The sequence below is a fragment of the Ooceraea biroi genome, chromosome 1 (assembly GCF_003672135.1).
Source record: "Ooceraea biroi isolate clonal line C1 chromosome 1, Obir_v5.4, whole genome shotgun sequence".
Taxonomy (NCBI): domain Eukaryota; kingdom Metazoa; phylum Arthropoda; class Insecta; order Hymenoptera; family Formicidae; genus Ooceraea; species Ooceraea biroi.
This window is the reverse complement of record NC_039506.1, coordinates 23,366,924-23,391,893: the sequence shown is the minus strand read 5'-3', so window position 1 is coordinate 23,391,893 and position 24,970 is coordinate 23,366,924. Positions and strand designations below refer to the sequence as shown.

The window sequence follows — 24,970 nt, the reverse complement described above, 5'->3', positions numbered from 1 at the left end:
CCCGCGACGCTTCGTGGAAGAGCCTGATTGCGCGCTCCGTTATTCTTTCCGAAACTAGAGCTACCCTCTCGCAACACTAAATAATAAAAACATATGATAATGGATAGCGAACGATACGGAATATCGACAATTAAAATATAATTAATGTGTGATTGATTATGTGTGTGATTATGTGTGTATGCGTACGTGTGCAGATATTTCGCGCGCGCTGTTTTCTTCATCAGTTGTAATAGCAGTAGTGATTAATTAATTAATTAATGATAATTATAACAATTGATAAAAGCCATATAAACAATGACGCTGACGATCGAGACTGACGATTTTATGCCGATGAGACGATGCCGGCGACAATTAATTGATTTCCGTAATAATACAATGAATAATACAATTACTTATCATAGCAATATACGCGTAATTCTTTTTATTATGATACAGTAAAGTACAGCCTGCCTCGAAGAAAACTTAAACAACAATGTTCAACAATCGATAATATCAAACAGAATATTATTCGTAAATATATTTATATGTATTTATATATATGTATATAAATACACAAAACGTAACATCGTTGCGGTCTCGCGAAGGAATGCCCTACTAAAAATAGGTATCCGCATCTTTTTTTCTTTTTTTTTCCATCTTGTTTTCTTTTGTTTGGAGAGGAGGGAAGGGCGGTACCTTGATCGAAATTAATCCATTCAAGATAGCTTTTATTTTATCTTCTGTTTTCTTTCGATTATTTTAAATGCACAAGTTCGCGAACCCATGCCTCCGAAAAGTGACCGATCAATAACTACGATTAAATTGTACCTTGTGTGCAATCTTTGTCGACAAGTTAAGAATCCGCTTAATACGAGCCTTCCTCGAACACGAAGAGAAATGACCGTACTTCCACTAAGGTAGCGAAGGTACAAGACATCAATTACTTTCTCGTATTTCTTGTTCATTCTCCGAAAGTGAGTGTGCAGTTAAGACAGTGTTGGACAAAATCCATATCTGTATGATAATAGGTCTGAAATGTAAATATATCAGCGTGCAATTGCATTTAAAACCATTTTCTGCCCGAATAAATTGGGAGAAGGGCTAAAATGCATTCGCGCATCATCATGGATCGTGATCGCTAAACGCGAGTCCTACCGGAACGCTACTATGCCATATTTCGTTTTCTCGAGGATCGCTGCGCCAAATCATCGACGCGTCGTGATGCGTCATTGCGAGCATCGCCGTTTTGAAATCTTCATTGACTGAAATGAGAGAGAGAGAGAATTATCTTCGCGAGCGGGCCTGATGCGCGAACGGTTCGGCGGAGCTGGCGGAAGCAACGAATGGTCGAGGAAGTTTGCGGCCGCGTGACGGAAAGTCGAGGGATGGATCGCCGCCGGCGGTCGTATAGAAGAGAGCGTTAACTTGTCGCGCGGGGAGGTGCGCTTGTTCGCCCAAGCTTGGGGCATGTCACGGCGATTAGCGCGGCCTCATGGTGCTGTTGAGCGGTTGCATGAGGCTGCCGTTGATGTAGCCGTGGTACGTAGTATAGACGGCTGCTGGATTCTGCTGATGCGGATCCTGCGGATACGGCGCCGGCATGTTGACCACGCCAACCGGCAACTGGCTCGCCTGATTCATGAAACCGCCGAGCTGTGCCGCTTGATTCATGTAACCGGTGGCCGGCTGCGCTACTCGGTAGCCGTACTGGGCGGCTGCCATGAGATTCGTGTTGAGGGCGACGTTAGGGCTAACGCGACTCGCGGCGCTCTGCATTTGCGGACAGGTTCCGCCCGGATCCAGAGTTTGTCGATAGAGACTCTCGCTGGGATAGGGCTGCGTGAGCGAGGTCATATTGGCCGCATTCGCGGATGATCTGGAGGTAGACCGGCTGGGCGGTCCGGGCGTACCAGGAGAAACAGTATTAACGTTGTAGTAGTTCTTCGTGTAGAGCGGTACCTGAGGTGGTGTCGGCAGCTGTCTCGAGGTCTGCGGCGGCGTCATGGTGTGCGGAATGGGCGGCGGAGGGGTGAGGTTCATCGCTGGTGACGGTGTAGGCGGTATCATCTCCAAGCCGTTGGTCAACTGCTGTAACTTGGCTAGACTGCAGGAATTCGTCGTTTGATGACCGCCACTCGAAGCGGAGAGCGGTGTCGGCGCCGGAGTATGCGAGTGCATCGCGTTCGTTTGTATGTAGAAATTGGTGGCGGTGGTGCAGGGCGTCGGCGCGCCAGAACGGCCGCCGCGATGCTGAATTACGTACGTGTTCTGCGCAGGGAAGCCCTGCGAGCCCGCCGCCACCGCCATATAATTGCTTTGCGAGATCACCGCCATGTTATGCGAGTGTGCGGCGTGTGGAGTATGCGAGTGCGGGTGCACTGCAGACGGAACGCTCATAGACGGTGATTGCTGATACTGTGGCGGCACCGCAACATGCGTCGTGTGTGCCACAGTGCTGCTGCTGCTGCTACTGCTACTGCTGTGACTGCTCGCGGAGCTATGCTGAGAGGCCGCTTGCGTACTGTGAGACGTCGGCGGAGTAGCTCGGTGCGACCTACTGCTCTGCTGCGTCGACCTGGATCTATGGGTGGTTTGTGAACCGCTGGCTCTCTTGCTATGCGACTGCGACTGTTGCGGTTGTTGCTGCTGCTGCTGCTGATGCGCAGATTGTTGCTGTTGCTGCGATGGTGTCTGCTGAGACTGACTATGTGCCATGCTCTGGCTTTGCGCCAGTGACAGTTGCATCGGTTGCGGCGTGTGCGACTGGGGCAAGGGTTGCGGCGTATGACTCTGTGGAAGCGGTTGCGGGCTTTGAGTCGGTATACTTTGCGGCGTGTGAGACTGCGGCAACGGTTGCGGCGTGTGACTTTGTGGCAACGGCTGCGGGCTCTGAGTCGGTATGCTTTGTGGAGTGTGAGACTGCGGAGTGCGCGGCTGCTGGAGAGACTGCGGCGTGTGCGGTTGATGCATCGAATGCATGCCCGGATGATGCGTCGGCGGCGTGTGTTGCGGCATCGAGCAATCGGCGTACTGCACTTGCGGCGGCATGTTCACCGGAACGGAGGATGTTGCAGGAGGTGTCGTGATCTGCATGGCAACCGAAATTGGTACGCTACTGACAGGCGGCGGGATAGACGGCAAAGCGCTGGGTGGCCTCTCCACGCTGTTTTGCGACGCTAGATCGCTAGCTATGGATGTGGGAGATTCTAGACCAAGTTGACTGACATCTAGATCACACTGCCCGTAATGCAACGAGTGCACGGAATTAGTTGTCGAATCGGGTGTATACACGCCCATCGACGGCAGATCCGGTTGCGACGGTGGTGTTCTCTTCACCGAGCCCGGATTCTCTAGATGCGGTGTCGTCTTGCCGCTCTCGGGCGAGTGTTGCTTCAGCTCCTCCGTCTGACTTTGTAGTTGCAAGGTCGTATCCTGATGCTCCACGGTGGGTAACGTCTTTTCCTGTGGCGTAAGCGGCTCGGCTTCCGTCATCACCACCGTATTGGCGAGTGTGCATATTTCCTTCTTCTCCGTGACTGCCGCGGGGGAAGCTTCCATTTTCGGTCGTGATAAATCGATCTTCGTGTCCTTTGACGTTTCACAGACGAGCTCCTCTTTGGGCGGGCTATTACGGCTATCTTTCTTGGGCATAGCGTTCTCCGATTTCTCGACTATCTCCTCTTTTGGTGAAGCAACTTGTTCAGGTACTGATTTCGATGTCTCCGGACTGCAGACGGGCTTGTCAGTCTCGGAGTCCTTATCACATTCGTTTAAAGTTTCAGTCTGATCATCGCCAACTGCTGATGGTGGATCCACTTCCGGCTTCTGCGACGAATTTTCGTCGCTGTCTCTTTCCTGCAACTTGCTATCCACCTTTTCGTTCTCGCACACTTCTTTCGCGTGATTCTCAGTGCTAGGCGAGGCTAACTGCGTCACGGTTTTAGGCGTCGGTGCGGCTATCTCCTCCTCTTCCCCCTCGTCTTCGTCACCACCTTCGTACTCGCCGGAACTCGCGGACACCACTTCAGACTCTGTAGGAACGGGCAGTCCATTGTCCTCCGTGCTTTCGCTCTTGTTATCCCCGTTACTCGAGTGATTCGCGAGCGGTGATTCCGGCACAGACGACTGCTTGCTTCGTACGGGAGAGTTCTTCACAGACTCGGGCGGTGGAGACAATGACGGAGGTGGTATCACAGGACTCTCGGCTCTATTTTTCGTGCTGGGAGATTCTGGCGTGAGTTGCGGCATCTTCAAAGCGTCCGCTGTCACTTTGCTTCTGCCCCTTCTCGAAAGCGTGGAGTTTTTAACATCACGCGTCTCCTCCTTACCGTTGTAATGCGTCGTTTCTTCTGACCCTCTCTTCTCCTTTGCCTGCAAGTACTTGGTTTGCCTGTTGGTAACCTTGAACAGAATATCGTCTATTTTGCACTGCTTCTTCGCCGGTTTTGGCGGAGATGGCGATGAATCTGACTTTGGTGGCGTCTTTCTAGTCTCCACTGACGTTTCTTTCAGAGATTCTTTCTCTCTCACTTTGCTATCCCTCTCCTTTGTTCTCTCCTTGTCTCTCTCGCGTTCCCGCTCCGTTTCCCGCTCTCGTTCTCGTTCTTTCTCTTTCTCCTTCTCCCTCAGAGATTCCCGTGTCCTCTTCCTACTGTTGACCTCGGTCCTTTCCTCCTCAATTTCAGTCTTCTCGGAATGTTTGCGTTTTCTCAGAGGCGTGATAACCGATTCCGATATAAGCGTTTTGGGTGGCCTGATCCTTCTCCTCGACATCGTCATTTGCACCGCTCTTGGCGGAATAGTCGCTGGAGTCACGTTTTTTGCTGATGCTGTTACAGTACGAGAGTTTCTCGGCGTAGGATTCACGTTCTTAGATTCCGCTTCCGCGTCTTTCCGGTTGTCCGTGTTCTCCGTATGACGGCTCTCCCTCGTAGATTCTCTCGTTTCTTTCATCGTTCTGCTCTCCCTCGTGTCTTTAGTATCCTTCTCCTCTTTGGACGTATCCTTGTGAGAAACCGCAGTCCTTTGCGGAGTTTTCGGCTTCAAAGGCACCGATCTCCTCTGACCTATTCTTCTTCCCCTCGGCTTCTTCTTTATCTTCACTCTCTGTATCTTTTCAACGACCGCCGGCACAGGCTTCGGCTCCACTGTGGGCGACGCTTCTGAGCCCGTATCGCCACACTCCTCGGAACCCTGATACGGGTTAGGAATCTGCGTGAGCAATGGTATCCATCTGAGGCTGTCGGGATCCACCTTGATGCGAGAGCTCCTTCGCACTTTCGCCATGTGAGCCTCTACCTTGCTCCAATCAACTACCACAGCCACTTTGTTAGGATTACCCTCGCCTGGCAAGTGAACCGACCTGATGAACCCGAGCAGTTGCATCGCAGTGGCAATGTCGTGCGCCGACACGCCAGTCTTCTCTGTAATATCGCTTAGTTTGATGTCAGTGGCGTCTCGATGCGCATCTAGATACTCGAGCACCACGCTCTTCCAAAAGGAATGATACGACACTCGGCCAAGATCCGAGAGCGGTTTCTCCGGTGTTCCTGGGATACCCTCGACTTTGGACAACAAGTAACTGAACTCGATGAGAAACCTACCAAAGCCTTGCCGCTGATATTGCGGCAGTGTCATGATGCAAGATACGTTATACCGCTGAGCCGGACAATGTTTTTCCTTGCTGAAATAGCCGATCAGATGGCAACCGTAGTTGTCGTTCTTGGTCACCGCGTAGAAAAGGAACGGCTCAACGTCGTAGTAGAGAGTCTTGTGATCCAAAAATAATTTAGCTAGTAGACACAGATTCTGACAGTAGATCTTATTGACGTTACCATCGATCTGTAACATCGAAATGTTTACATCAGTTTATATAAAAAGAAGTTTAAAGAAAAAGCAAGTATATTAAATATTACACAACACGTACCTCGAATACCGACAACCCGTTGCACCTGTAGATCTCGGTGGCAGGTGGATGCCTCCACTGGCACTTGTCCATGTGCCTGTCGAGCACGGCTCGGCTCTTCGTGTACTTCAGACAGAATTCACAGAAGAACAGTTTCGGTAGTCGGGCGTATTCTTGAGGAAACGGACTCGAGTACCAGGTCTCCACCTCGTAACGGCCGAACACTATAGCTGCGGGGTTCCGCGGTGCGCTGCCATTAGGCGCGCTGGTGCTCTGCTCATCCTCATCGCTATTAACCGTCAACCGCAGTGCTCTCTCACGTGCCTCCTTGAAAGTATCCACGTCCCTTTGTGTAACTCCTGGTGGCAAAGTTTGCGGCACAATTGGCTCTTCTGTAAGGAAAGAAACAAAAGAAACCGTTCATGAGCGCTAACCGAATCCAATCCATTTGTACGTATTAAAACTTCTGTTCGTTCTTCAAGTTTACGTTTAAGTTCGTTCTTGTCATACTTGTATATAAACGAAGTAAATTTTGCGTATTTTCATCACTGATGCAATTAATTATGTTTTTACGTACGAGACGCTGCTACCTACAACTGCAACTTGTATGATACAACATAGGAAAAACCATGTGTAAAAGAAATTTAACGGGCGAACTCGTAAATGAGAGAATGTCAGGAATAACTTGCCGTGAGTTTTAGCATCATTAAAAATTTTTCACTCTCACACATTTCGAAACGTTTCGCCACGTGAGCGTTTACCTCGAAAATAATGACGTTACATTTCCAGTTATATTAATGTATCAATGTCGATATCACATAAAATACGGAGATAAAAAATTACATTGATATCTCTCTATTGCAATCTCTTTAAATGTGAAACACACACAAATTCTGTAAAGACAAGGATAATTTTACTGTAATATTATCAGTGACTTGCATAAAAAAAGTTATCAAAATAATGGAAAATTAATCATGTTCTGTTGGAAGGAATCGAACTGGTCAAACAGATATAAACCATATTAAGCAAAATTAATCGAACGGCATGGCATGGGGAGAAAATAGCAAAAGGAATGCGATAACAATCCGATTGCTGTTAATATAATGTGAGTAGTATTGAAAAGCAAAGCTGTGGGTTAGGTTTGTGGGATGTGTTGGCAGAGTATCAAAGTTGGCTCTTCGACGGCAAAGACTTCTCTTGCTCTTTTTTGTTTTCTTTCGTGAAGGGGTGAAGGGGCGGTGGTATACAACAGTGCCTGCTAAGTGTCAGCAGCAGCAGGTAGGCTCCAGTGTGAATGGTAACAGGAGGGCGGCTGAGTGAGATAAGCCACCCAATGCCGTGTTTCTTCAGTGCCTGGAAACTGGTTGTCTCGCTTTGTACAGGGTCGGGAGTAGCAGGAAACGAATCAATCTGAAGTATTTGATATTGATTCAGTGTTACGCAATATATGTAAGTATGCACATTCCATTTTGCAAGTAATATCTGAATCGAGTAATATTCGATCGTTAACTTTTTAGTTCGAAAATGGAACTTTACCATTTCGATATAATTGCCTGAAATGCATCTTTGCGAGTTATCCCGCAAATTGCAAGAGAACTTGTTAACTTGTTGTGTTTCGAAACTTGTGTAACCTCTGTAATGTAAATCAGTCAATTGGTCGGAAATGAAATATAATTCAAACATACGATGAAAGATGAAAATTATGCAAATGTTATATGTGCGTTTACAGATGCGACTCTGTTATCCTGTATAATGATGCGTGTCCTGTACAAGTTCCTTCGTAAGAAAAATGAAATGTGATTAAATCTAAAATAATAAATGCAGGATGAAGGCTTTCGCGCATAAGGACCGTCTTCCTCCAAAACTATTTCGATTTCTCGGTATTAGCAGCCATCTCCAAATGTATGTAGCATGGGTTAAAGGAAAAAAATGCCAGAGCCAAGTAATGACATAATTAACAACATGCAATAACCATTGTAGTATGCACAGTGTAAAACAAATGAAAATGAATCACGTAATATGCTGTAAATAAATGCGCAAGTAATCTCTGAACTGTCATCGTATCTTCTGTCTCTCTCTACGAGACGATATCTCTTCTTCTAAAATAAACACATCGACAACATATTACCATTGGTTTTACACTATGTAGCAGATAAATGTCCTGTCAAGGAACCTGATTGTTCGCGATTGTACTCGTCGTTACGACGATCATAATCATTTCTTTCAAATCATCCGAAATAAATAGTTTCATTTTTTAAATCTCGACAACTTTCGTTACCATATCGTATCGTCCGTGTATCGTTCAGCGAAACAATCATGTTATCTTGAAAGAACTGTTATGGTCGTCAGACGCACGTGTACCACACATCATACCACACCACACCGCCAACACATCCACGTGGTCGTGAGCGAGGATTAGATTAGAAGGAAGTCTTCATTGCGACTTTTTTTTGTTGGGTGCATCGTCGAGGTTAGGGACTTGTGAACGGGTGGGGTAGACTCTTACCCTTCCTGGTGGAGCAGGGTGTCGCGCGGGGTGTCGTGGTGGTGTTGGTGGTGGTGGCGCTAGTACAGGCTCGTGGATTGGATTTTGGACTGGGATTTGATTTGACGGAATCGGAGCCGAGGCCGGAGGATTTCGCAATGGCGGGCACAGGGTGGCGCATCTGCACGTTCGAGTCCGCAGCCTGCTTCTTTCGCGAGTGATGCTGATGTTGTTGCTCGTGTCTCGACGACGACGGCGACAATGACGATGGTGACGGTAGATCAGCACTAGCGCACTTTACGAGCGACGGTGCGTCCCTCAACAATTTTCTCCTCTCGTGCTCGTGCCTCTTACTGTTCACCGCGGTTTTCACCAGGTTCGAGGGCGTCATTTTCGGCAATTTTTCGTTAAACGAGCTAAACGCGCTCTCGTCCGAAGGTACAAAGATACCGGGTTTCGGTACCCTCGATGTCTCAACGGTAACTTCAGTCTTTTTTCGTTCCTTGAGTTTACTCGTACTTGGTGAGCTGTCCGGCTTGTTTCTCTGCGTTCCTCTCGGAACTTTGTTTGTTTTAGCGGTGTCTTCCGTGTTAGGCCTTTTCCTACGATCCGGCGCGTAATTCGGCGCCGGCACGCCGGCTAATCTCGCCCTGCTATTTGTGGGTGCTGAAAAAAAGTGGCTCAAACCGTCGAAGAGACTCCTCAACTGGCCACTTCCGGGCTTAACTTTATTATCCGCGCTCGTGAAGCCCGTGCTTGGCTGCGAATTGCGCTCTAATTTGTCTTTCTTTTTACCGTCCAACGAGTTGGCGACGGCGGGCTGCTGCAAAGGCAAGTCAAAGGTTGGCGTATCGCGCACGTCGAGCTTAGGTAAAGGCGCGCCAAATGTGCTCGTGATACTACTGAAGAATGGTGACTCTACGTTCAACTTGGCGGCGGCAGCGGCAAAGCCCCACGGCTTGTCTTCGTTGAGGTCGCAAGCGAACGGTGCCTTCACCTTGGGAGACTCGATTTTACCGTCCTGGGCTTCGTCCGACGACGAGTCATTACTGCTCTCGCTCGAGCTATTGCCCTCCTCGTCGTCCTCATCGTCATCCTCGTCATTACTATCGCTGCCCTCCGAACTTTCACTGCTGTTACCGGCCTCGCTGCTGCTGCTGCTACTGCTGCTAGACACTCGAGACGTTCCGACTTTCTTCGGATTGACGGTGTTGCCTCGGGTCGACCTAGCGCTAATGTTCCGCGAGGGCCTAGATTTATCACCGCCCCCCACCCGCTTCAATTTATTGTGTTCAGCGTTAAACGCGCTCAATCTAAAGAACTTTTGCTTCTCCTTCGAGATCCTGTCGTTCTTTTCCTCGAGTAGCCTACCCTGGCCTGCGAGTGGGGTGGGGGGTTGTGGTAAAGGAGAGGAAATCAAAGGTGGTTGACGAGGGGAGACAACACCCGCATTACCGTCCGAGCAGCTGTCCACCTGAGCCATTCCCGTACCGCTCTTCTTGCCGGAATACGCATTCGCCAAGCTTTTTCTGGATACCAGCGACCTGGAAATGAGTTACCGACAATGCACGTTAGTTCCACTATTACCGCAGAAAGGAAGCATATCATTTAAATTCTATCCAGATTTTGGTGCGACTGATTTTTGCGAAATGGAAGCTCTATACACGCTTCGTATCGCACATACTGACGGAGGATCAAAAAACACCAGAGTGGAGTACTGCAATGACATGCAATGACATAAGAACAACTGATATTGAGCCAGATTTTATGAAAATATCGTAAACAAAAAATTGTTTCAATACGAGCCATTCAAAGTGAGCTCAGAAAAGCCGAATCAAGATATTGCTCATAGTTTTCTTCGATTCGAAAGAAATCGTCCACAAGGAATTCATACCGCAAGATCAAATGGTGAACGCTTATTATTATTTGAATGTTCTGAATCGTTGTATAATAGGATTCTCCGAATTCGATCTGAATACTGAAAACAAGGATCTTGATCGATAATGCACATAATTCTGTATAATAATACACCGGCGCACAAATCCAAGATTACACACGATTTTTTAGCCAGGAAAGGAATCACTATATTCGCTGTAACGCCCCCATATTCCCCTGACTTGGCTCCGTGTGACTTCTGACTATTCAAGAAACTCATTTGGCAATGAAAAGAAAGTGACGTCATTCAGAACATTCAAAAGGTTTCGACCGCGGTTTCGAAGGCGATTTCGAAAAGAGGACAATGACTGCTTTGAAAAATTTTTGAATCGCTTCTGGTGTTATATTGACGCAGAAGGAGTGTGTATTTTGAATAACAAAAAAGAAATAAAACCAAAAACTAATTGACGTTTTATATTTCTTTCGTTACCAGTCGTACCAGAGCCTGGAAAGATCATGTATATACACGTGTCCTTAACAATGAAAGGCAAAATAGAGGCAATCTTGTTCTTCTTTGCGCAGATTGGCTACACAGTGGTCTATTGACAACCAATTATCAACCATTTTTTGTCAGGCTCTTTGATAAATGCGCACGCAGTAAGGACACAGATTCTTCAATATTTTGTCTCTTTCATCGTTCTACTGCATCCAATTTGTAATACAGAGAAGCATACGGAATGCTGAGTCTATTATATGTCTATGTATAAAACATTTAAAGGCAAGCTATTCATTATCGAATACTGTACTCACTTTCGATTCTCGCGCAACTTGCTGAGCCTCTTCCTAGCATTTGTCGGCGTGTCATCGGATGAGACCGCATCCACTGTTTTGCCCCGTTTACCGTCTTCCTTGCCTACTGGCGTGTGCGCTGTTTGACAATGCCGGCACTTCCAGGGTGACTTATTTTTCTTGTCAATGCCAGGATCAAGACAGGTGGGATGGTAACATTTTATGCAGCCGGAACACTTGACGAGATAGTTTTGCGACTCTCGATGTAACTCACAACCAGCGCAAACTGGCGAACAGTCGTCGCAGGACCATGTTGTCCCCCGATCTACCAGTACTGAAAGCTCCGGTGGTGCACAGGAATTATGCAGCGCTGCGCCGCACATGCTGCACTTGCTCAACTTTTCATTGCGCTTAGTGTTGTTATTATTGCTAGCCACCGTGGCTCCAAGACATTCTCTGCATATCGGTAACGGCGCCGGCAACTGCAAGCAGGAATATTCAAGTAAGTATTTCCCATCCTCGCAAAATAATGCATCCGTATAAAATAATGACAGAACAAAATATAAAATATAATACAAAATAACTAATAACTAAAATAAATTCATACACTATGTAATATACATAATCATAAATAAATATAATATAATATACATAAATAGTATTAAAAATAGAGTAATGATAGAAAATAATACAGGAACATAATGCCAATCAACGATTTCATGTCAAGATCAAAATCAAAGTCACACTGAACTAAGGATGAAGTAAACGCATAAGTCTCTGACGTGAGTCACCGGTGGCATCAATTGGTAACTCGATGTTATTTACCGTTACGTATCACGTATACAAAAGGCGCGTCCTGGCGCGATGGCATAATTATTCTTTTCGGCACGGTAACGCAGAAACACCGACCAGGCACAGTATTTTTATGCACGGTGTCAAAGGGGTGCATCTGATTAAACGCGCGGGTGAGAACGCCAACGATGCAGTAATGACAATCTCAAGCAAACGTTTTCTTACGGATATTCTTTTTGCCATTGCAGGATCGCGTTAGGAATTATAAACCATTTGCAAATTTCTGCGCATTTTAATCCTGCACAGTTTATATATCTAAGAATATCCGAGCATTTCCAAATTTATAGTGATTTAAAAATGTTTAAATCGTTTGTGCAACTAACTATAATATAAAATGTTTCATAACTAAATCGTATAATATTAATGGACGTACAGTAAAAAAATTTTAAACTTTTGTTAATGTGCTATAAATTATAATATTTACTAATTTTTTTCAAAGATGGAAACTAAAAATTTGTAATTTCTGAATAAATCAGTATTTTAATTCACCGAAAAGTTCATGAAATTACGTCCTTTTAATTTATTCAAATATTATATATAATATGATAAAAGATAGATGTAATATAATACAAAATATATTTAATAATTGTTTTTGTTTATTTAGTGAAGCAAGCTAAAGTAAACTAAAGTGAAAGCCTAAGATATGCGGGCAATCAGACTCCGTTTCTCGCACCAACAGCGACCTGTTGCACGATTGGTCTGCTCGCCGCATCGCGCCTTTAACGCGTGCATCCGCGAATACCTCACGCGCCAACGTCGTCCGTTAATTCCATTCTGCCTCAAAGTCGCACGAAATGCGCTAGGAAACAAGTTGGAACAAAAGTATACCCTTCGACAAAGATACATTTTCTTTAATAAATCTCTTTAAGATGATTTTCTTTAATAAATTATAATGAGAATACACAATGACAGAGGACTACTAAACAGATATTAAATGAAATTTCTCTTTTGATTATATTCAATTAAATAATTTTAATTTTCAGCGTGTGTTTAAGTCGGTGGAAAGTAAATGATTTTACTTTCCAGAAAGCTCCCAAGTCGAGTTAAAGTAATGGATATCTCTCTATGGTCACCGCAGATTCGAATTATCGCGAGGCTTTGCCAGGTCGAGGTGGGGCTTGTCCATGTAATTTTCAAAATGGTCGTACTCATAAAACGGTGCGCGGACGATCGATCGCTCTCGCAGTCAGTAATCAGGTGACGACGAGGCGGGTCACGGAGAAAAGCGCGGGAGAATAGACCATTTTAATCCTTCACATCATAAACAAAGATTGATAAGTTTCTCCAAATTTGATTATAACATTTGATTAAATTGGATTATAACAATTGATTATAATATATTTCAATTATTCAAATGTTTAGGAGATTAATATGATAACACACAAACGAATCACCGGAAGTCCGACCGAGATAAAAGTCATCTCAATCTCGATCTCGACCTTCCACCTCTCTTTGCCCTCTATTCCAACCGACCGACGGTTTTCAACCTCGTCCGAATGCGCGCACCACGGCGTGACCCTCTGGCGCAGTATTTTTCCAACTTAAAGACTTGTTCTCATTCGCACGTAGCGCAAGCGACGCGTAACGTAAACGACGGCGAGGTACTCCTTAGTTACTCACGCATTCTCGATTAATTACGCTAAATAGGCCGATAAGGGCCCACATATTATGCTTTAGTTTACTCTGAAATATCGAAGAAACACACACACATATATATATATGTATATAGTGTGTATACGCGAGACCACTCGAGGCTCGTAATCGAGTCGATCTCCATCGATAATTCCGGCAGGTCACAAAATGCGCTTCCCAGGGAGTGAGTCATCGTCGGCGCGCCACTTACGAGCGATTTAAGTGACTCACCTTGGGTGCGGGCGGTTCTGGCGGCGCATGAGCGGCATCGCTGAGTTTCTTGAGATACGGCGGTCTGTCCGACTGCCGGAACAGTCTGCCATCCTGAAGTACAAGACCCCGATCGACCGCACGCTTAGCAGACAGCCTGAGGGAAGTCCTCAGATCACCCTCGGCCTCTTCCTCAACGGTGTGACTTTGCCTGATGTATCGTTCGATATTCTTCAAGGTCGAGCCCTCGCGTTCACCGAGCTCGCGTACGGCTTTGCTTAAAACCTTGCTGAGGTCGGTAGATCTCGCAACCTTCAACGGTTTAGACTGCAGTCCGCCCGGATCCTTGTACGAGGATTGGCCCTTGTTGAAGATCTTGAGCACATCGCCGCGCTTCACGGCGACTTCCAGGTGCTCGGCAATTTCCTCCTCGTGGTAATTGTGATGCTGCCGTATCGCGTGGCATATTCGCTCGACGCTCGGCCGCTGCTTTTGACTGCGAATCTTCCGGATCGCGTCCAGGAACCAGGCCGACCATGTCGCGGCCGACTCGATCTCGTTCATCGCGTCTCCGTCGGCGGCGCAGACGGCGACGGCGACGACGACGACGACGACGACGATGAAGTCACGGCCAGTGCCTCCTCCTCTTCTTCCTCCACCTTCTTCTCCTCCTCTTGCCGGTTGGCGAAGTCACGGTCGGGCGCGACGTTCACATCCTGCCGGAGCCCTCCGGCTTCACGGAGGCTCAGAAGCTCGTCCTCGAGCAGCGCTCGCCTCCTCTCTTCGCGTTCTCACCGCTCTCACCGCGGGTTATTGCGCTGACCCTGAAACAAGAACATACGGGGTCAGAGGGGTCACGCCAAAGGTGGAAGCGTGAGTTTCGGTTTCGCGGTTTCGATTAAACGATTCCTCGATAACGCGCACCGCATCTGGTGCAGCTCATGTTTTCTAACTAAGGTAGTGAGCCATGTCGAACAACGTGTCAATCCAAGTAGTTGCTGACATCAACCGATAAAGATACCCATTAAGGAATATCTTTTCAGGTACCGACACAGAATTTAATGTAACAAGACTGTTATTCAAGACTGTTATTATGCTGCACGTTAACGTAATTTCAACAAATTATTGAGATTTAATGCTCTAAACGCAGACAAACCGTACCATATCGATCGGACGGTTCAGCTCAATGATAAACCAATCTTATAATCCATTTAGCAAATATATAAGCAAATACATAAGCATATTTGCTTATATATTTGCATTGCAATGCAACTCCATACGCTCGAGGAAAATATTGCCAATACATTTTAATCAATTCGCGTTGCGAGCGCTTCATCAAGTCCAATTAGTGGAACTAAAGCAGAGGAAATTACAGCGAATATGGAATTCATTCCTCGACGTCGCTGCAACACGGTGTTACGGTGTACGTTCGATCCTTACAGTCGGGTCACGCGATTTTCGACTTCGGTCGTAAGCGATCGTCCGGTTTTCCCCTGAGCGATGAACTTTCTCCTGCGCGCGCGAGGACGCGAGATAATGCACACACGCGTACGCTTGAAGGTACGTAACTTGACGTGCGTGCAGGCGCGCGTACGCACACAGCGATACGGGGCAAATATTTAAAATCACTGTGCCCGACAGCGATATTGCGCAACGCGCGAAACGCGCGACTCGCAGGCGAGCGCGCGGCTTATTAAGTCGGCCGCGAGTAGATGCTGAGGAAATCTCGGCGAATCGCCGCGATGGGATTTAGAGTCGTGACACGTGATGAAACGTAAGAATAGAATGGAGCACATATCGATTGACCGGAGATAAACATCTCACCAAGAAACTATAAAGATACCGTACGGGACCGTATAGGATGTTGCGAAGCTAACGAGTCATCATCTTTCACCTATGTGTTCTTCGGAGCGTCTGAGGCGGATCTTTCTTTGCTACATTCAACAAATGAACTATCGTTAAACGATACTAATCGATATCCTCACCGTCGTCAATACCTGAAGATTATTATCAATTTTATCTCTGGGATTTAAAAATTATTCCTTGTTTTTACTTGTGTCTATTTGTAGCTTAACAGCCATTCTAACATAAATTTTATGGCTTAACTGCCATAAAATTAAAATTGGCTCTTGGCGACGTCAAATGATATTAATATGCTCTATTAAATTCTTGATTTATATTATGACTCATAAATAAGCTGAAGTAATAAATTATATATATATATTATGACTCGTAAATTAAACTAAAGCAGTTTTTTAAGAAGAGCTGCTTCAGTTTTTATTCAAGATCTGAAAAGATATTTTTTCCGCAGCTGAATATTGTATTAACATTGATAATAGAATATTTCTTACATACTGAATATTTGGTACGAAAAATCGAAGCGCGCGAAAAGAGAACGCTAAATGATTTTTGTTGTCTCTCGAGATCGCCATCGTAATCGAGGCGTGAGAAACAATGCGCCCGGCATCGACGACCACGTTGGCGGCCTAAACGCTCCCGATATAGCATATATGTATATATACACACGTTTATTTTAGTGCGCATGGTGTATTCAAAGCGTAATTCTTAAGTAATTTTTAGCGTAGCAGAGTTCGATTCATAGGTCAACGGCGAAATCCATTGTTTGAGAAGAGACAAAGACCACCCACTGATTTCGTGCAATATCCATGTATCGCGTATGCACGTTTCGATCACTGACGGAAATAGCGCAGACATCTTGGAAAAGAGCAGACGCATTAAATAATTGAAAAATATTCGCGCAAACTGAGAAAGGGAGATTATCGCTCCTTAGCTACAAATATATCTCTTGACGGCTCGAGACAATTTCTGAAGCTCCAAGTAAAGGAACAAGTTAATTCATATACACTTTCCATCAGACTCATAGTATTATAAATTACATCTGCTATAAAAATTCAAGAAATTAAGAACACGACAATCTCTTAAAATTGCGATGAGAGAGAAAAATAAATCAATCCGTATCTGTCGCATTCGTGATAAATTTGTGACGCGTAGAAGATTTAACGTAGAAGTTTCTGCCAACGACCGTTAATCCTTGGGACTCTCTAGAAGGTTTCGAACGAGCGGCGTGAATCAAATCTCGACGATATCGCTAAATGTCAATGGACGTGAAAGTCCCGAAGAAACGTATCGCACACCATAATCGGGCGATCGCAGAAAGGTTCAATTACATGGGAATCGAACGACGACAGCTGTGCTGTATGGAAGCGGTCGCGATACGAGTTGACCTAGGCCAGTGATAATAAATATGCTGACGGTTGGAGTGCCAACGCACGCTGAGGAAGGCGAATAAAGAAAAAAAGAGGAAAGAAGGAGAAAAGAGACTGTAAAACATCCCGCGAAACCGGCTTCGCTCCTAAACCTTAGGCACCGCGCGCTTTCTCACCACGTGCGCGTGGTGCTATTCTCGAAACTGGCACAGCGCGGTTCCTACCGAGGCCTGACACACGGTTTCCCGCCAAAACTTCGCCGACTTTCGACGCTCGGCTATTCCCGAGGCGACGCAGTTCAACGTGCGTGCGTAATGCGTCGTAATTTATTCCGCAGGAACTCTGTCTCCCGAACGTCGAAGGATTGTCCAATGCGCATGTATCGAGTATTCTGCAGAAACTCGAACGGACAACTTGAGCAAAATATCTATCAAATTGACGTCGAATTTTTTCCTAGAACATTGACACTAAAAATTCTCAGGACAAATAGCGTAAAAAGCTGCTCGCGAGCACGTGGACGTTAAGTGAAACTAGAGAATCCCAACACGTCCTGTATAATCGCACGCGTTTCTCACAATTCGCGGCGATCGACTCTTCGAGCACACGGCGGCAAACCTGATTGCCAGGAGTAGTACGGAAAAAGAAACCAGTTATGCGATTCATATAATTATCGCCGGAAGAATGACGCGACGTGATGCAATTCGGCGACGTGCGCGTAACCGTATGTACTCCGTGGCTCCCGTCACGTCAACGTCGATTAGCGCTGGTGGCACATTATCTGCAATTTTATCACTCTATTTTCAGACAGAATAACTACCAAGGAAACGTCAGCGAGAGCAATGCGGACTGATTCCAACAACGTCGATTAGCTGGCGCTAATCGCGTTTAACTGCAAGCGAACCATGGATCGCTGTTCTGTATTTTCCACTCCAGGACTATTGATCCAGACATTAAATTATAATATAGAAAGGAGAAACGTGACCGAGGGATTGGAAATTCCTTCGGAGCGGACGCAGAGTGCAAAGGTTAAAGATGCTTGTCAAGCAGCGAGGAGAAACGATTCTCGCGTCGCGCGTAGAAACGTCAATGGGACGCTGCCCGTTTATCGTTGCAGCTTTATCGTGGCTTCAATGAAAGATACCATAGTACGCTAGCGTTTTTACTACGTGCCGCGACTTTTAATACTTCATTGACGAGCGCGGTTCTCTCAGCAGCTTGGGGAAAAGCTATTTTCCCTCCGAGGAATGGCGTGAGCGCTCGGGGAAACGAGAAATTTACGGAAACACGTGCTTTCCCGAAACTCGTCGTCGCGAGGACATGGAACACCGCGGAGTAACTCGACTGCTTCGGAGCGAGAGGAAATTTGACGAGATTCGTCAAAATCATGGAGGCACTCGAAAGCATGAGCATTAATAAGCGAGTTCTCAACGCATCTTCACAGTAAGATTACAAACTTGTTGCAAGCGTGTTGACCGTTCCGTTTCTGATTCCAGAGCACATGGAGAGTTCAGTGAGTCTTGACGGGCGAGTCGAGCGTCGATCACTGCATATGATGAAAAAGTAGACAAGAGGATTGACGAGGAAAGGGGCCGGGAGAGCGGACAGTCCGCAGGCGCGCGCGCGCGCGCTATCTTATTAGGCAAAATGAAATACCGGCTGAACGAACACGTCCGTCTATTTGTCCGTCGTTCGTCCGGTTAAGACGATGGGACCGAGGGCGAAGAGAGGCCTCTGGCGTGTTTGTCGGGGCCCCTCTCACCCGGCATGCATGTAAGTGAGCGAACGAGTGAGCGAGCGAGCGGAGGAACGAACGAACGAACGAATAAACGAATGAACGAATGAACGTACGAGCAAGCAAACAAGCGAGCAAGCGAGCAAGTGAGCAAGTGAGCGAGCGAGCGAGCGAGCGAGCGAAGAAGAGGACGCGGAGAAGAGTGGAGAGACAGAGAAAGAGAAAGAGAGAGGGAGAGAACGAGTAGCAGCTGCCGCCGTCGCTATCGAGGAGCGGTTTGTCGTGAACGACCCTAACTGCTGCCGCCCGTCGCTCGGCGAAGCGTGCACGCGCGAGACGCGTGCGTTTGCCGTTGTCCGTTCGCCACGGACGCGAAGTGACCGAGGCAATGCGGAAAGGTGGAAAAAAGATAGCGCGAGAAAGAGAGAGGGAGACAAAAACGGCCGGACGTACGATCGATCGATCGGCCGTGGCGAGCCGCGAATTTGGCGCGCGATGGGAAATCGTGGGCGCGACAAAAGCCAACTGTCGGGAATCGGCCGCGGGGTCACCGCGACCGCCACCGCCGCCGCCGCTGCTGCCGCCGCTGCCATCGTCATCGCCGTCGCCGCCGCTGCCGCCGTCGTCGACTCGCCCGTCATCAGAGCGGCACTCGCTCCGCGATCCGACGGGTAGCCATTTTGAGCGAATATTCTCGCACGGGACGTACGACGCGCCGTGCCGCGTACGCTACGCGATCGAGCAACAACGTGCGAACGACGTCGTGCATGCTACCACATGACCGCCAAGCGCCGTTGGTTCCACCGCCGGTGCGACGAACCGACGGCCGTCGCCAACGACGCAATGCCGCTCGCCGACGGGCGGAATTCACTGGACCGTCGAGGCGCGAACGACGTCCGGCACGCGACGAACGGCAGGCGTCGTGGCGGGCCGACGGGCCCGCTGCCGCAGCCAGGTGTTCGCTCGTCGACACGGCCCGAGATGCAGGCGAGCGGGATCGTCGGAGCTCGAGCGACGGGCAGCCATCTTGGGACCGGACACGGCCGCTTCTTCGTTCCATTTCGCAGGTCGCTCCTTCGCGCGCCGTTCCTGGCGTTCCCGACGAATGGCGGTATCGCGCGCCGTGTCCACCGCGTTCAGGAATGCCGCGCGTCCTCGCTCGTGTTCCCGCGATCCGGTCGCCGTCCCGCCGTGACCCTGGCACGGTCCGTGAAAAAACGGTCGTCGCGTGCGGACGTTGCACGCTCCGCTCGGTCTCGGTACGAGAACTTGCTCCTCTGTCCTGTTTTCTTCCATTTCCTTCGTCTCGCACGCTTTCTCGCGTCGCTGGCCGCTCGAACGGCCAGGCATTCCGGCCCCGTATGCGTCGGGCGACGACGACGACGACGGCGACGATGACGATTCGCATGGTTTTTCCTCGGCCCGAGGTCTCGCGATGCCCAGCGTACAGCAGTTTTACCTGATCGCGATGATCCCATCGGTGATATCCGCAGCACGACGTAGGCACAGCACAGCCGGGTATCCGCACACAGGACGCGTAATCACGATCACCAATTATCTCGCGACAACGGCGTCACATTTCACACAAATCAACAAAGGTTACCCACTTGACAAAGATGGCGGCCGCGCGGGGGTTACACACTACGCGCACGCGGTGGGGAGCGCACTGCGCACACCGCGCGCTCTCCGACCGACACGACGGAAGCACGAAACACAGAACTACACCACAGCGGCACGCGTTCCCATCGACCAATCCCGGCGCCGCGTCTTACTCACACGGGCGCGCACGCCCGCGCGTTTACACACGTGCGCCGTCGAACGTGGAAACACACACACGTGGAGACGGCGCGAATCCCGTTTACACGTTCACCATGCACGTTAAATTGGTGTTCGTTAAATTAGTTCGTGCATATGTCGCGTCGCGCGCGTGGCATGCACTCGTACGTGCATGTGTGCGCGTACGTACGTCCGTATATACCCGTTATAGGTTACGTCGTGTGCGTGTCGCGCGCGAGATACAAATTCACCATTTACGCGTGTACGTGTTCGCGTAAATGTGTGCGCCGTGTGAGATCGCGGTACAGTAATGCCGTGTGATGTGCGACGAAAGCGAAAAACGAGGCCGATCACGAGGCGCGCTGGAGACGCAACGACGACAAACATGCAACATAGCAGCGTACACTGAGCGCCGGCCCGGCACGACTATGGCCGCCTCGCTTGCGTTCACCTTACCGCTCGACTATCCCAATTGGGTTGTCGAGGCGACAGGCGAATGCGCTCGACGATACTACGCAACGCAGCTGAGAGAGCTTTGTCAACGAGCCGGCAGGGCCGTACTCGGTGCCTCGGCCAATCCCATTGCACAAATTTACAGGCTGTTTCAGTTAAATATTAAACTTTTTTTTCTCAACTCTATGTACATATTTTCTTTGTAGTCCATAAACTGCGAACCGAAACAATGCCATTTTTATAGAATATGTTTTATACAATAGTATATTTGTAGAATAATTTTTTATAGAATTCCGAGCCAATAAATTCGAATAAATCAGCTGCATCGCATCTTAAAGGATTATTTCTGTTTTTGATTTTTTTTTAAATAAAAATAGCGGAAAAAATATTAATCTGTAACGAGAAAGATGTCCGCGTCAGTGCAATACAACGAGCGATTGCGGGCGATGTTTGCTCGGGAAATGCGATATATTTACGTCGTATGCGAAGGTGCGGGTTCAACGTCGCACGGTACCGTGCGATGAATGACGCGCGCGTCACCTCGTTCGCCGTTTACAGTATACGTTCGCGAGTCGCACATCGTGCGCTCCATGCAATTTCGTAATGAGATTATTGATTTTTTTAAGAACCGCTGCCTCCCTTCCGCGGCCGCACGTCGTACCTTCTTCGCGTCTCCGTCTTTTGCTTTGTTGGCCTGCGGCCGCTCGATACTCGTCTATCTTGCTCTAAAAACTCCGCAGTTCGGTCGTACGTATGTATATACATACGTACAATGTACATCGCGGCGCGACGCGCGCACGCGCGCGCGTGCAACGTCTCGCATAATTGAATACGCTACACTCCCGGACGATATCATCCGACCAGTGGCCGCGTATGCGAAGCTAACCAGCAAATTCTCGGTAATATCTACATACCCGGTGATTGTATTGATTTTCCCCGACAGTATGTAAATTAGAGAGTCGCGATGTAAGTACGCGCGAGCGAGAAATTCTGCGCAGTTCATATCCCCGAAGCGCGTACTGATAATTTAGCCTCATCCGATAATTTCATTTCTCACCGAAGCGACACCGATACCTCTTTTTTTCCTTTCCTCGAGCCGCTCGCTGGCTATAATCGAATGCAAATTACGCGAACGCCGTTTTAAATTGGCGAGATTCGATTAGCTTTTTAGATTAGATTACCGTGGATATTAGCGGCTCGGAATAATGTAATCTCGCATTAGCGACATTGAATGCTTTAATCTCGCAGCGGCGTGCCTCACGCGTTTCTTTTACTTTTAATTAGTAGAAATGCTACATTTTTCGGTGCGACGTAATGATAAAAGAGTACGTCTGGAGGCTGAGAGAGCAAGATGGAGAGGCTTGTTCATCTTGCTCTCTTTTCTATATAATTTTCTAATAATTTCTATAATTGACAAATGTCGTTCACATAAAATTCCATATCAATAGAAATATTAAGGTAGAAAAACGTTAAAATCTTTTATTTAAGTACACAATTGCTAACAATTGCATGTCAATCAGGACTGGAAATTTGGCTTTCCCTCGTAAGTACAACCGGACCTCTGTACGATCTGCGTCGCCGCCCAGATGCCGCACTTCACGCACGTCTCGATATCTTTCCCAAGTATGAGCTGTGCGAGGAAGCCTGAAAAACCGATTTTCTCGATTAATGATCTGTTTGAATTCTTGCTGTGTCGCAATGAAGAAAACTTTCACACTCGTACCGCCAACAAAGGCATCTCCGGCGCCGTTAGTATCTATAACTTTGTCTTGCGGCAGTTTTGTAACAGGATGCTCCGTCACTCTACCGTCTTTCGCTAAAAGTACCGCTTCCGCACCCTGCGTTATCACAACGATTCTTTTCCTCTTGTTATTAATCTTCTCCATTTCCGATATCTTCAGCGCGATCTGCTTCCTATCCGTCGCGTCAAGATTGTTGACCTTCGCAAACGTCTCCGCTTCCGTTTCGTTGCCGAACAGGATGTCCACGTAGGGAAGCGCAGCTAGCATCGGTTGCCGGAAGAACTCGCAGAGAAACGGAGCACTCAGATTCATCATGAACATTTTGTCGTTCTCGTACGCGCGTTTCGCCACGGCTTGTATGCTTTCCGGGCTGACCGTCAAGAAGAATCCCTAAAATGCACATCCTTAGCATAAATGTTTTACAATCGCCCGCTTGACGCGTATAATTAATTAGGGCGCCTTTGTACGAACCGATATGTAGATGTACTTTGCGATGTCTATCAACTGCTTGTTCTCCGGGTTTTCGATGTGCGACGGCGAGAAGCAGTTCGCTGCCGCTAAATTGGCGCACAAAGAGCGTTCTTTTCCCGTAATCAGCACCGCGCACATCCCGGTTGCTTCTTTATCGGTGTACTGATACCGAACGTTTAAACCATCCGTGGTTGCTTTATCCTCCAGTATTTCTGAGTACTTATCTCTGCCAACACAGCCCATGTAAGTGGCGATTCTTGGTTTTTGCAGGAACCACTGCACGATACAAATATTGATTATTCACTGTACGGTATAATTTAAGATCTTGTGTTTCTTTCATTAAAGAGAAATAAATTTTTATTATCGTCTTAAGTAACAATTGCGATATCAAGTTACCTGTGCCACCCTCATAGAATTCTGTACAGATCCGCCTGCGATAAAGTCAGCTTTGTACAAGTTAATTAGTTCCTCGTATAAAGGTTTGTGCCTCTCCTCGGCAAGAATAGCGTTATTGGACTTCAAATCATATTTCTTCAGGAATTCGGGGTCTACGGTTGCTGAGATATCGAGCAGAGGGTTTCCCACGCCCAATAAGAGTCCTTCTCTGAAATCAGCATTTCATTATTATTAATATTATATCTTTAGTCTTTGCATGATACATTTGTCTTATAAAATTTTATTAACGGATAGCAATTTTTGCAGTTATATATAAAACAACTGGAAGAATAATTACATAAGTTTATCCATAAAATATCATATATATTTATTATGTGTCCACTGCATGCGACATTAGAAAATTTTCAAAATAGAATTTCGAGATAATTTTCTCTAAATTGGAAATAAGATTTTTAATGATTTAATATTGAACTTTTAAATTTAGCTAATTTGTTATCTTGAATTTTTTAAATGGTCGCTTCGTACTTTGCAATGGCGTCGCGCCGTTGAGAATCGATTTTAACGGTTATATAACCTATGCTTGCTTTCCGTGACGCGTTCGATTTCGTCGTTATAATGAATATAACACCACCAATTATCCCCGTAGAAGTATCTCTGTCGTACAAACGCAACGCATATTTTTTACAAATTATTATTTACCATCGTCGGAGATAAAGACAGGTTCTCATCGACAGTCTCACCGATCATTGGTAGCACATGTAATGCGCGCATACATAACCTACACGTTAGAGGATCACCACCATCATAACCTCCGAGGGAGGGTCAATTTGTATCTGAACCATGCAGTAAACCGCGGATTACGAATAAAGATAAAAGAAAATATATAATTTTTAGCGGAATGTCACTTACCGTAAGTTTTCAGCCATTTGTGCGGAATTTATGTTCTCGTGCAATTACGGGGAAACCACGATCTGCTCGAGTAACGAGACTGCGACAACGCGCCACCGACGTTTCTTAGGCCGCTTCTTTTGCGCTCGAATGACTCAAGATCGAATGACTCGACTACACGCAGTTACTAAAAAAGAAAACACGTACACATCCTCCTACAGTTCACCTCGGGGCAAATGTTATCGCTACGATGTCATCGTAGCTAACTTATATCAAGCTCAAGGAGCGAGAGAGAGAGAGAGAGGGGGACAAAACGCATGTTACATGACGAGATTATTATACTAATCGTATTCTAATCACCAATTTACAACACTCAATATTCCTGTCGATTACCTCCTACTTGTAACGCAAATTACATTCCACATATTGATTTCAATAGAACTGTACTTTTAGCAATACTTTAGTTATAATTTTCAGTCAAGATAATGCAGATATACGTTTGCATTTTACTGCAACAGAGACCGATTCCAGCAAAGAAAAATTCTAATACGTACAAAA

The 24,970-nt window shown here is 47.0% G+C and overlaps 2 protein-coding genes across 6 annotated transcripts; both read right to left on the bottom strand.

The window, feature by feature from the left end:
* Positions 1–623: 623 nt before the first annotated feature.
* Positions 624–22,237, bottom strand: LOC105283513 (histone acetyltransferase KAT6B). 3 transcript variants are annotated; one of them, XM_020033029.2, is made up of 6 exons: positions 20,146–22,237; positions 13,749–14,551; positions 11,055–11,515; positions 8,391–9,913; positions 5,906–6,276; positions 624–5,820 (listed from the first exon to the last, which is right to left on the bottom strand). In XM_020033029.2, the coding sequence occupies exons 2-6, from the start codon at positions 14,289–14,291 to the stop codon at positions 1,459–1,461; spliced, it is 7,260 nt and encodes a 2,419-aa protein (XP_019888588.2). In that variant the 5' UTR covers positions 14,292–14,551; positions 20,146–22,237; the 3' UTR covers positions 624–1,458. The 3 variants fall into 3 exon arrangements, with proteins under 3 accessions (XP_019888588.2, XP_019888590.2, XP_019888589.2); XM_020033031.2 differs by having other exon boundaries at positions 9,825–9,913; XM_020033030.2 differs by lacking the exon at positions 20,146–22,237 and adding an exon at positions 18,409–19,099.
* Positions 22,238–22,368: 131 nt separating this feature from the next.
* On the bottom strand, positions 22,369–24,599 carry LOC105283434 (adenosine kinase 2). 3 transcript variants are annotated; one of them, XM_026971176.1, is made up of 5 exons: positions 24,434–24,599; positions 24,224–24,357; positions 23,525–23,732; positions 23,129–23,404; positions 22,369–23,047 (listed from the first exon to the last, which is right to left on the bottom strand). In XM_026971176.1, the coding sequence occupies exons 3-5, from the start codon at positions 23,537–23,539 to the stop codon at positions 22,385–22,387; spliced, it is 954 nt and encodes a 317-aa protein (XP_026826977.1). In that variant the 5' UTR covers positions 23,540–23,732; positions 24,224–24,357; positions 24,434–24,599; the 3' UTR covers positions 22,369–22,384. The 3 variants fall into 3 exon arrangements, with proteins under 3 accessions (XP_026826977.1, XP_026826975.1, XP_019888595.1); XM_020033036.2 differs by lacking the exon at positions 24,224–24,357 and having other exon boundaries at positions 22,373–22,559; positions 22,639–23,047; XM_026971174.1 differs by lacking the exon at positions 24,224–24,357.
* Between the last annotated feature and the right edge of the window lie 371 nt (positions 24,600–24,970).